The 13,368-nt window shown below is 34.7% G+C and overlaps 1 protein-coding gene across 1 annotated transcript in view; it reads right to left on the bottom strand.

The window, feature by feature from the left end:
* DMXL2 (Dmx like 2) overlaps nucleotides 1–13,368 on the bottom strand; it is a 161,802-nt gene that overhangs the window by 19,360 nt on the left and 129,074 nt on the right. Inside the window, exons 26-29 of the mRNA XM_044665166.1 lie at nucleotides 11,164–11,240; nucleotides 8,881–9,011; nucleotides 3,866–4,114; nucleotides 2,161–2,339 (exon numbers count right to left, since the gene is read on the bottom strand). Coding sequence (XP_044521101.1) covers nucleotides 2,161–2,339; nucleotides 3,866–4,114; nucleotides 8,881–9,011; nucleotides 11,164–11,240 — 636 coding nt within the window. The remainder of the gene's footprint in view (nucleotides 1–2,160; nucleotides 2,340–3,865; nucleotides 4,115–8,880; nucleotides 9,012–11,163; nucleotides 11,241–13,368) is intronic.

The following is a 13,368-nucleotide window of genomic DNA, read 5'->3' as shown; positions in this document are numbered from 1 at the left end:
ATGAACAGTAAAGACAGAAAGTGAATTAGAGGAAGAGTTTGTATGTTTTAATGGAGAAGGGGACACTTTAGTGAAACTTGAAAAAAGGCAGGAGAGGTTAGAATGTTTCAATCTTTCTACAGAGAAGGAACATGTGAGCATGGCACAAAAGCAAGAATGTTTGGCATTTTCAGGAGATAGCAGCCCAAGGTAGGAAGAAACGGGTAAGTCTTAATAACTCATTTGACACAAGCTAAGGAAGAGGAAAGAATCAAAGATGGCTCCGAAGGAAGAACAATGTACATAGTAGTGGCAACCAAGTAAATGAAAAGATTAATACACAGATTAGGTACAAAGCATAATTCTACCTCTTCTCAGGAGAAACAAGGGACTGTGAAGGGAAAACTTCATATACACACTGTTAGAGCCAGTAACTTTATTTTTCTCAGTCACTTAATTCTTTTTTTAATTTTTATTTTTAAAATATTTTTTCATGTTTATATGATTCATTTTCTTTCCCTCTCTTCTTTCCTCCCCCCCTCCCAGAGCCAACATGCAATTCCACTGGGTTATACAAATATTATTACTTATACCTATTTTCCATATTATTCATTTTTGCAACAGAGTAATCTTTTAAAACCAAAACCCAAAATTATATACCCATATAAATAAGTGATATCATATGTTTTTCTTCTGCATTTCTTGGAGACAGTAACTTTAGCAGTGTTTCTGTTTAACTATGTTTCTATGTTACAAAGGAGGAATTCCATTCCACTGCTAGAGTAAGATCCAGAAACAAATGTTTTCTCAAAGAAAAAACATTCAAGCAAATTTATTTAAAAAGGAAAATAGCCTTACAGTTGAAATCTAGTTGACTATAAGAATGCTATTTCTGTTTAAAAAACCATCAAAGTCAAAGAAAAGTTGCTAGTTGGGGAAGTGACAACAATGAAATTGATTTTAGACATAATGAGTTTGGACAATAGTACCTAGGATTCAGATAAAAACAGAAACTAGATGAAGTGTGTATATAAATACATATGAGTATGTATACACACACACACACACATATATTTGGAAGCCATATGCAAAGAATGGTACAGGTTTTAAAGCTATAAGGTTACTTGGAAATCATCTAGTCCAAATCTTTTATTTTTGCTCAGGTTAAGTGACTTGCCCAAGGCCATATAGTCAATCAATCAATAAGAAGGAGAGCTACAATTTGAGTTGAGGTCCTCTGACTAAATCCATATTTTTTCCCACATTTTCCATGCTGTCTTCTTCAAGTAAGGTGCTGATAAACACTGCAGTAGATGAAGAAAACAAAGAGCAGAGGGCTAAGAACTGAACCTTGGCAGATTGTTCATATTTCATAGGTAGGAAGAATAAGAAAGAGAAATTTGGGGAAATCAATAGTAGAAACACTTCACATGGCTATAAAGAATAGTTATTTACAAAGTCTCAAAGGTTATAAGCTCATTCTATTGTTGGATAGACTATTTGAATAGCTAATAATTTAATAGCTTCTTTTTTTTAAAATCCCATTATTACTTACCCATATTAACTGTTAAAATTATGGAGATCAACTAAGAGTATTATGTCTTTTTTGGCTATACCAGGTTCCCTTCAGACTATTCCCTTGTCCTTGAATCAGATCAGTGTTTTACTATTATTTTTGTTGTTGGTTGCTTATGCAAATATGTGTTCATGTATATGTGTGTATATACACAAAGGAAAAAAGCATGTGGATGTGATAAACCCAGAGAGAAAGAAGCCATCTTTGATTCTTTCTTCTTTCTTAGCCTTTGTGTCAAATGAGTTATTAAGACTTACCCGTTTCTTCCTACCTTGGGCTGCTATCTCCTGAACATGTCAAAGTCAGAGACAGAGAGAAGGGAAGAAAGTAAGCTACAGACATTCAGTTTGGCCCTAAAATCTAAAGAATTTGCAAAATCTATGGGTATTTGTATTTCTAGAGTCAGATTTGACTAGTTCTGAAGTGGTATTCATTAAGTCTTTAAATGCATAAAAGAATCTAAACTTTAAGTCATAACCAAGATTGCACTACAATACTTATGCATCTTAAGTATTCTGATTTTCCAGATGTGGGAACATGGAATTGTTTTACCTGGCTGAAATAATATTTTAAGAGTTAAAATTTGCATTATTCATATACCTTACCTTTGCAACAAAATAATCCCACATACTAAGTTCTGGAGGAACAAATTTTTCTCTGTAAGATGGTCTTTCTGCAGGCACTGGTGGTGGTGTTACATCTTTTACAGGCCTTCCAGGTACCAGCATTCGCATGTTAAACCGTCTCCGATGTTTATCTATTTCTTCAGAAGGTACAGGAGGCGCTGAGTGGGAAGAAAACAGGTGGAGCTCATTTTCTAATTGTTTAAACGGTTCATACTTCTCTTTACCCCACTAATGAAAAGTTGTAATTTGGCTGAAATTAGTTAGAATAGTATTTGAAAGAGATCTTTTTGCAACTTTCCTGGTGAAATACCAACCTGCCAGCAGCCACAATAGGGCTAGGGAAGAAATTACAAGAGTATTTTTCCCACACACAGCCTGCATTTTTCTGATGGAAAGAGGCTGATTTCCATATAATTAATATGATTTATATATGCAAATACTGTTCTAGATACTACAGGTATCACAAAGAACACAACACCTGTCTTTTAGAATTGGGGTTGGGGAGATAAGATGTAAATACCAATAACCAAATTCAAAAGCATTATGATGAATAATATGAATGATAGCATTTTCTGTACCTTTTCTCCAATTCTATGGTTATCCCAATTTTCAAAATCTTTCAACTATCATTGACAGTGCCTTGATAATCACATCTTTCAATTCTTTCATGGCCCAAGGACTTAACTTATCTGACTCAAAGTATTTAAATGTATGTAGAGCAACCAGGTGCTCAATTACTAAATCTTCCAACTTATATTGGGTAATAACTTTCTACTTGGGATCTCTCATTCCAAGGGTAAACGTCAGTGTGGATTTAGAACCCTCAAAGAAATATACTGGACTTGAAAATGTAGTGGTTCTAGGTAGAAGGCAGAAATTGCTTAGTGGAAGAAGCAGCAATGAGTGAAACACTACATTATGGCATCTGTGACATAATTTAGCATTCTGAATAGGGAGGAGGGACCAAAAGGCTCAGTTCTTCTATATCAGAAGATGCAGTTGGTCAATTTTAGAAAAAAAAGAGGAACAAAAATAAAGCATGAGGGGGTAGCTGGGTAGCTCAGTGGAGTGAGAGTCAGGCCTAGAGACAGATGGTCCTAGGTTCAAATCCAGCCTCAGACACTTCCCAGCTGTGTGACCCTGGGCAAGTCACTTGACCCCCATTGCCTACCCTTACCAATCTTCCACCTATATGTCAATACACAGAAGTTAAGGGTTTAAAAAATTAAAAAAAATAAAATAAAATAAAATAAAATAAAACATGAATGTTAAAGAAACAAGCATTGTGAGTATTGTTTCAAATCTTAGAACCAAATATGGGTTGAAATTTTTTATATACTTCTGGAATCCTATCAGAATTGTCAATAAAACATTCTTTTTCTCTAGAACATTATACTTTAACCTTTCTGCTTCTTTCTTTGTATATTCAAACATGTTCATATTTTCCCTACCATCAGAAGATAGACTATAGATAATAGGCATTTCAGAAAACTCTTATTCATGATTATCTCCTCTAAGATCAGTTGTTCATCTTGATACCAAACATAGTCAAATTGTGTATTGAGAATTTTAATTAGACTATAATTTTTTAAGTTTAAAAAAAAGAAAATTGAAACTGCTTTCCTCAAAAATTCCAATTATATACATTCACCTAAACATGTTAATGGTATCAAAGTTTCCTCACCTGAAATATTTTCTGATTGTCTTCGAGGCTTTACAACAAGTTTCACTCCACCTCCAAACACAGCAGCCCACATTCGATGGTTTAATGGATGGGCTGCCAGTCTAAATAATTCATTGAAGGAATTTGTGGCAAGGGCATGTATCAATAAACTTAAGTAGACAGCAACAACAGCTTCAGACAACAAGATGTTTAATTTTGGTTGATCTTCATCTCGAGCAGAACTTAATAAATTAATAAGGGAGCTCACACCTGCAACATTGTAGAATTAGTTGATAGTACAGAAAGAAAAAAATCTACATATAATCTACTTGTTAAATGCATCTATAACAAGTAAGTATAAACTCTTCTGGGAAAATTGTGCCACACTTAATATCAACATTTCTTACTTAATTTGATATTTTCATTCTTAAAAAGCACTGATGGAGTTAGACAAGTACTAAAGTCTGAGGTCAAAAACACCCTCCCATACTTTCTTTAGTATTTAAGATTTTGAGCATCTAGAGCAGGGATTCTTAATCTCTTTTGTTGTCATGGACCCTTTCGGTAGCCTCATGAGCCCTTCTAAGAATAATAGACATGGGATTATAAAGAAAGCCAATTATACCAAAACACAATTATCAAAATATTTTAAAAAGCTAAGTTCAGAGACCATAAGTGAAGAAACCCTGATCTTTAGTTACTCAGAAAGTGCAAATTAGATGGCATTTTTATCTAGTATTTTCTCATCATCAATCAATATTTAATGTAAAACTGCTTCAAGTGATCTTGAACATTTTTTTCCTGGAGCTGTTGATGGCTTGGGTTTTTTCCTTTGAAAACTGCCTCTTCATAGAAATATTTCTGTTGGAGGCTGGTTCTTACTACATTTGAATTAGTTTCTTACATATCTTGGATATGAGCCCTTTATCAGAGAAACTAGATAAAAAGAATTTTTCCCTTCTAATTTTTGCTACATTTGTTTAAGTAAAAGCTTTTTAATTTCGAACTTGTCTATCTTGTATCTTACTTTCACTATCATTTCTTTTTATATCATAACTTCCCTTATCTATGAATCCAAAAGGTAATTTCTTTCTTGCTTCTCTAATCTGTTTATAATGTGACATTTTATATCTAGGTCATATATGTATTTAAAGCTTACCATGGAGCACGTTATTAGGTATTGGTCTAAACCAGTGATAGGCAAACTATTCCCCACGGGCCAGATCCAGGCCGTAGTTTTCCCATCACTGGTCTAAACCTTATTTCTGTCAGACTACTGGCTAATTTAATAACAGTTTTATCAGATACTGAATTCTTTCCCCAGTACCTGGGGTCAAAACTTCTTTTTAAGAAAAGCTGCCTATGAGGTGATTGATATAGAGAAGGAACTAACATTTATCCAACTAAAAGCTATGAATTATTTTTAGGATTTTCTTTCCTTTCAAGATATCAAATTTGGAGCTTCAGTTTCTTTGTTTAGTAATAAAGGTCTAGGCTACTAACAGTCTCATAAAGGAAGGAGAAAGAGAAAGTTGTTAAGAAGTATCTAGACCAAGAGTTTCCATTCCTGGACTCCAGTAAGAAGACTTATAGTTAGTCTCTGAACTGGGGGGTGGGTGGGGAGGAAGCATTTTTTTTTAGAAAACTCTTACTTTCTATCTTAGAATTGATAAGGAAAGGAAGTGAGGCCTAGGCAAATAGGGTTAAGCACCTTGCCTAGGGTCATATAGCTAGGAAGTGTCTACAGCTTTATTTGAACCCAGATCCTCCTGACACTAGACCTGGCACTCTATCTACTCGGTTACCTACCTCTCTCAAAAAAATATATTCTTTAAATAAGCTTCTAGTGTTAGTTTATAAGATCACAGACTGAAAATTGGAAAGAATCTCAGAGGGCATTTAGTCAACTCTCATTTAACAGATAAGGAAACTGAGGCTCAGAGAGGTACCTCCAAAATCACGGAGGTAATAAATGGCAAAGACAAAATTCAAACTCAGGTCCCCTTGACTCCAGGAAAGTGGATTTAAAGGAGAAACAGAATGGATATAATTTAGGTAATTTTTTTCTTTTATTAAAAGAGTAATTATAAAATAAATTCTTTTTCTTCACCTCTTTAATGCCTATATTTTCTACATCTCAACAATTCTGAAAAAAGTGAAGGGTTTTTTTTCTCTTCATGTTCTTTGTATGCAAACAGCAGGAGCCCTAAAGACCTGCTTTGACTAGCAAAGAGTAAGTTTACTTTGTGTCTAGACCAGCAATTTTGTTGGTGTGAAGAATTCTCATTCTAGAAACTACCTCAATTGATAGAGATTGGCAATGTGGGAAACAAAATTTAAATGATTTGTCCATGATTACAGTCATTACTTCTCAGAGAGAGAATTTAAAATCAGATCTTCCTGGTTCCAAGACCAAACTTCTATCTTCTAAGCCATACTACTACTGCATGCTAACTTATTCTACTAGTGAACCAGTTGTTAAAAAGAGCTGAACTCCCAATACTTAGAATGTTCTAAAATCTGAGTAAATTAATTATATTATTTGTAAATTTCTTACATTGATGACATAGAGAAATAAATACCTATGCATATTCCCAGTGAAAGAGAGCAAAGAATTAAAGTTTTAGTATTGTTCATAAATGATAAGAAAGCTAAAGTAGGCAGCATAATGAATAAAAATTCAAATATTCAGAAAAAGAGATTCTTTGGAAAACAATTTTCATTTTTCTAAAAGTCAAAATTCTTAACATCCTTCATGCTTTAAAGATTCTGGAACCAGAGGCAAAAAAAAGAAAAACTGGCCTAGAAAAAGATCCTACAGAATGGTGAGACAATACTCCTGACCCAATACAAGAAGTGAAAAACAGGAAGAATCTCAGGAAGCCCCTCAAGGCAACTGTAGAAGTTGACCTCTCCTTTATAGAGAATAACATTCCCAGAGTCCTTTTCAAGAAGGATTACATCACACATTTAGAACTGGATCTGAATAATGAATAATGGCTGGGCACACTAAGATCTGAATTCTTTTTCTTTCTCTAGTTATTTTTAAAATGGTCCCTTCTACATCTTATACGGGGCTTAGAAAAGACGCGTAACATTTCCACTTCCTTATAGAGGTGGAAAGCAAAACCACCTGCAAATGAGGAATGAGATGGGAAACAGGATAAAATATTCACATTATAAACCCTACCTGGAATTCTGATAAGAAGTCATATATCCTTAGGCCAAGAACTGAGAACTGCATGAATTTAAAAGTCCTCACAAAAAAATTCAGTTACATGAATGTATACAAGGGAGAAGAAAGCCAAAGAGTATGAATAGTCAGATGTCAGCCTCTGAAATCAGAATTCTAGTGCTGAATCTGAAATATTTTTCAACCAAAGGAAAGTAAAATCTAACTTCAAAGAATTGCATAATGTGTTAAGAGTAGGCGGTACTTTGGAGTCTTCAGTCCTGAACCTAGGGCTGAGAAAAAAGGAAGATATTTTATTTTGGAGGCACCTTTACAAGGACTAAAAAGAAAGATGTTAAATTCAATAAGAAGGTTGGATTACATGGTCCTTCCAGCTCTAAATTCTATAATCAAAGGAAATGACCTATTGTGCCAATGTACCAAATAGGACTGCATTTGTCTGAGAGATTTGGGCACACTCATCCCGAAAAAAAAAAAAAAGCCATTTGTATTGTCAGAAGGAACTTAACAAGGTAAATGTAAAGTCCTACAATTAGATTTTTTTTTTATTTTAAACCCTTAATTTCTGTGTATTGACTTATAGGTAGAAGAATGGTAAGGGTAGGCAATGGGGGTCAAGTGACTTGCCCAGGGTCACACAGCTGAGAAGTGTCTGAGGCCGGATTTGAACCCAGGACCTCCCGTCTCTAGGCCTGGCTCTCAATCCACTGAGCTACCCAGCTGCCCCCTAGATTTTTTTTTTAAAGTAACTTCACAAGTTCAAGCTAGAGGAAACATAATTGGATAATTCATATTGAAAAAGACTCATGAGTGACATTAGAGCAGCCAAAAAAGTTAATGCAATTTTAGGCTGCTTTAATAGAAGCAAAGTGTCCAAAAGCAGGGAAATAATGATTCTCACCATACTCTGTGCCCTGTTAAGATCAAATTTGGAACACAACATTCAGTTCAATTCTAGATACCACATTTAAAGAATGACAAGCTGTAAAGTTCCTAAAGTGGGTCTGGGAAGAGATGGAGGTAGAGAACCAGGGTGCTAAAAGAACCCAGAACCATTCATAAGAGAATCTATTTAGCCTGGAGAAGACTCAATGGCAACTGCCTTCAAGTATTTAAAGAGCTATCTATGTATAAGAGGGAAATCTTTTCCTCTTGGTCCTAGAAGAATAAAAGATCCCAAGATGCTGATTTTGGCTCAATAAAAGAAAAAAAAATCCATCTAGAGTAGTCCAAAAGTGAAATGGATAATTCAGGAGACAGAGATCCTTATCACTAAATGTTCACAAACAAAAGGTTAGATGATGATCAGTCATCAAGAATATCATTTTAAAAGGAGACATCTACATGGCACAGTGAAGTTCAAATCTGGCCTCAGACACTTTCTAGCTTTGTAGCCCTGGGCAAGTCACCTAATCCCAATAGCCTAACTTTAAGAAATCTCCTGCCTTGGAACCAATATACAGTGTTGACTCTAAGATAGGAGGTAAGAGTTTTAAAAAATAATTATATTAAAACACCTGTTCAATAACAACATTCACATTTTCCTTTTAATTTTCAAAAAACTCACTTCATCTAATGGAACTCCTAAACCCTGAGGACAAATAGAAGCCCATCTATAAATGGATATATCATCATTTTTTTTGTATTCTTTGCTTTGTGCAGTTTGACTTTGGAAATCTAACTTTCTGCATATTTAAACAGTACACTTGCCACTTAAGAGGTCTAATTCTCTGTAGTTGATGTCACTGAAAATCACTCATTCGATCTCTTAATTTTGTAAAAACGAAATGGTCATTCTAGAAATGAAAAACAAAACAAAAAACAGCACATGAATTTCTCTCACCTGGCCACTCAGAAGGGCATGTACTTGGTGTTGCATGCTCATCAATGCTTTCTGTTCTTAGTCTTCGACGATCACTTAAAAGAAGCCCTTGGTAAGCCATTCCTGTAAGCTGATTTCCTTCAGTTTGGCTACTTAAAAACAAATGAAGCATTTCTAGTGGGGTTCTGAGAACATTCTTGATTTGAAATTCATTACAAATGACTAATTATTTGTATTTTCAAAACTAAGGTTCAGAAGCTCTAACTTAACACTGTATGATATGATGTTATGAGTAAAATTCTTTTTGCTACTTGCTCTTAACAAAGAAATATGGGTGGTATGCAAATTACTATAACATTATGCTTTTTTTCTAAGGCAACAACCTATTTTGTCAGTAATATAAGGCAGTAAGTTTATCCTTAAACTAAAAACAAACAAGATCGTTAGAGAACTGGGTTTTAGAATAGTTTGATCCTTAAATGAAATGTTTCTAAATAATGCCTTCTCTCTAGGAGAAATATTGTAGTGCTAGAGAAAGTAATAAGTCATCCATAATTTGATTCACTGGTGGTTAGTTCAAACTTTGGTCTGGAAAATTTGCCTCAAAACTGAAATAAATCAGTTGATCTTTTTAACAGGCACTCTTTTGGCCAGTGGGAAAAATCAGTGAATATTCTTTATACGGGGAAGATGTCCCACATTAATATGAATCAACATTTTTGTTGTATTTTCAAATTTTTAGTCTTGCTGAAAAGTGTCCAATTTAAATTAATATTAATGATAGACCACTCTGGATTAGTAATTTTTCTTATAGTTCAAAATATTTATGTAAAACTGCTATATTTTCAAGAGATTCTGCATATATGCATATACACCTTTTATCTATTTTAATTTATGGAGATTTTTTCAAAGATTATTACTTCTAGAATTTTTTTTAAAACTTTTACCTTCTGCCTTAGAATCAATACTGTCTATTGGTTCTAAGGCATAAGAGTAGTAAGGGCTAGACAAAGGGGGTAAATGACTTGCCCAGAGTCACTCAGCCAAAAAGTATATGAGGCAAGGTTTTTGATCTAGGATCTCCCATCTGTCAGCCTGGCTCTCAATCCACTGAGCCACCTAGCTGTCCCCTACTTCTACCATTTAGTTATTCATACTTTAAAACAAGGGGTCAGCAAACTATAGCTTGATTGCCAAATCCAGCCCTCTGCCACAAGTAAAAAATGGTTTTTATATTTTTGAGACAATTTTTAAAATGTAAAAACTATTCTTACCTCTGGGTGACCCAAAAATAGGAGGCCTGCATATGCCATAGAGTCTACTTTAATTTGTCAACTCCTCCTTTAAATGATGCATAGAATCTCAAAGTTAGAAAAAACCAGAGTGGACAAATGTTCTAACCCATACCTAATTATGAATCACCTCACAATATCTTAGACTAGTAGTCAATCCAGTCTTCATTTGAAGAGTTGCAGTAATGATAGCTTCATTTGTGGATTTTAAAAAATGAAATCTGGGCCATATAGTCATAGAATTTAATTTCTCAATAATTATAATATCCAGACCATCAGAATTCAAAGTATATAAGCTATAATGAACACTATTTGATATCAAGAGAAAGTGAATTTTTTAATCATTTCTTCTAATTGTTGTCAACTGATTTCTTCCAAAGGTATAAAAATTTCATTCTATTAATCAAATGTAAAGAACATCATTTTCCCCTTTCTTCAAAAACATTTTCCATTTAAAATTAGAACTGTGAGATAAGACTCTAATAAAATAAAATGAGAAAGTCTCATAATTTTCCATGAGTGAAATCCAATCTATTCTATTTATAAGTTTCTTTCTAGATGCCCAAAATTGATGTTGTCATCTTCTACATCATCTGTTTTTGACACTTTTAAAATAAGAGAGCTTCACTCTAAGATGAATCCTTTTTTACTTAATTTTTTAAGTTGTGTATTTAAAGTGTCAATTTAAAAAAATAAATGGATACAAAATATTTCTAATGTCACTTTTTAAAAATATATTCATTCAAAAAGCTTTCACATTTAGAAAATAAGTCATCATGTATCAAATATCCACAGCAGTTTCTGATGGGAAAAATCTAAAGAAATGCCTAATAAAGAATGATACAAAACTATAAATGGGCACATTCCCCCTGATTCCCCATCCTTTACTAAAATACATATAAGGACACAGAGCCATATCAAAAAAACAATAATATAATTCTAAAACAATTTCATTCAGTTTTTAGTTTCTGTGTGTCTGTATTAGTGCCATTTGTTTATAGAGATTTTTTACCTGTAGCTATGACTGTCACATAATGCTTGGTAAATAGATGCAGAAAGTGAAGCTGCTAGTGAATGAAGTGTATGCACCTAAAAGCAAAACAAAAGAATTATATTTTATACTAAAATTTCTATATAACAGTAAAATACTTAGAGATCAGAAAATGGCCAAACTTCCAATGTTCTCATAAATATAGCTTGATTAGTAACATAGGTATAAATTTAAGTAAGATAATCAGCCTCATCTACCTGGACTAATTTAATCAATCTATGTTCATGCTACTAAAGTACTTCTTACTAATGCTAAAGATTGGCTAAAGTATTAATTAATCACTTTTACTAGATTCTAAGGACAACAAAATAAAATGATTATAGCAATTTCAGAACCTGGAAATATATTTTTGGTTTAAAATAGGTTCATCCCTGAAGATGACCCATACTGACAATAACAGATCTACTAATAGCAATGAAAATTGGGGGGGGGGTTACTTTTAGATCAATAGAATTAGATCCATTAGCAAATTATATCTTTATCAAACTGTATTAGAATGGCATTCATAGGTTAAAGGAGAATTAAAGCATTTCCAAAAGTAGAGCAATCTATTCCAATGGAGAAAGTCTATCCTAGTGTTCTAAGGCTATAAAATTTCAAAGCTACCAAAATCAGTGTTGTGAGGAAGTTTACTAAATTATTATTTAGGAGACCTAGCAAGCAGGGCTGGAGAATTCTAAATGGAATGGGGAAGCAGGAAATGTGGCCTCTCGCTCTGAGACAGACTCCATGGTGGTTGGGACAAGTTGTAACTAATCCTGGGAGACCTCAGAGGAAGTGGAGTTTGCACCCAGGTTTCCTGATATCCAGAAGGAAGACTGTCATCTACTTGTGGGAGATTTTTGGTATAGACTATTAATCCCAACCTGAGTTGCAGGTTAACTTGGGCTGGGTTAGCTCCCAGATCTACCCACCTGAAGGTACAGCTAGTGGTCCTGGAAGAGCTGCAACATCGCTGGATTATGACAAGACTCTGCAGTGAGGATATCCTACTTTCCTTCCTGATCTCCATTGTGCTCTGATCTGCTTTAGGTTTAGTTCAGTGTAGATAAGTCCCTCCCCTGACCCTGTAGTTTGCCCATAGTCTGAAAGTATAACCCCTATTCCCAACCTTTAGACCAGTGGTTCCCAAACTTTTTTGGCCTACTATCCCCTTTCCAGAAAAAATATTACTTAGCGCCCCCTGTCACATACTATCACCGCCCCCTTACAGTTATTCACCACCCCCAAATGTACCTGTGGCCATCACCGTCCCACTGAATCGCTGCAGCACCCACCAGGGGGCAGTGGAGCCCACTTTGGGAATCACTGCTTTAGAGCATAGTTCCCTTAATTAAATTTGTCACAAACCCTCTTGTCATTTGCTTGCTGGTTTTCACAGGCCCCTTGTCTAGGTGAGGCAGGGTGACAGGGCCTAACTGTCACTGTCATCAGTCATTTCCCTTAACAGCTAAACCCAGTTTCCCTAAGTTGTTTGATCCCTCCTATTGTCCATTCCTGTCTCCTACTCACCCTTCTGAACCCATATATTATATTTAAGTTAACTCCCCTGGTTTTCCCCATAAGATCAGTATATCAATTTGAAACCTATTACTCGGCTGAATCAATTTTCTCTAGAATCACAGAATATTAGAGCTTTGGAGATCCTTAAAAGTCTATTTTCATATTTTTTGAAAACCATATCCAAATCATTAAAAACTAACATTGTGGGGCAGCTGGGTAGCTCAGTGGATTGAGAGCCAGGCCTAGAGATGGGAGGTCCTGGGTTCAAATCCGGCCTCAGACACTTCCCAGCTGTGTGACCCTGGGCAAGTCACTTGACCCCCACTGCCTACCCTTACCACTCTTCCACCTATAAGTCAACACACAGAAGTTAAGGGTTTAAAATTTAAAACAAAAACAAAAACTAACATTGTTTCCTGGGTTTTCATACATCATTTCAAACTCTCCTCTTTTCCATATTTACTTAACCAATATAATTATAATCAAGTAGTCTTTCCTAAATAGGATTAGACCCATAAAATCACCAGAAGGAAAATCTCTCTTCCAGTAGAGGTCTGCATCTTTCCTACAATTTGTATTCTTAGTGAGCGGGTCAGAGCTCTGAGACATTAGGTGACTTCATCAAGGTAATAAGCTAGAATGTGTCAAAGGCATGATGAGCCC

This window comes from Gracilinanus agilis, chromosome 2 (assembly GCF_016433145.1).
Source record: "Gracilinanus agilis isolate LMUSP501 chromosome 2, AgileGrace, whole genome shotgun sequence".
NCBI classification, from domain to species: domain Eukaryota; kingdom Metazoa; phylum Chordata; class Mammalia; order Didelphimorphia; family Didelphidae; genus Gracilinanus; species Gracilinanus agilis.
The sequence above is the reverse complement of the archived record's forward strand: the minus strand, read 5'-3'. Positions and strand labels throughout refer to the sequence as shown.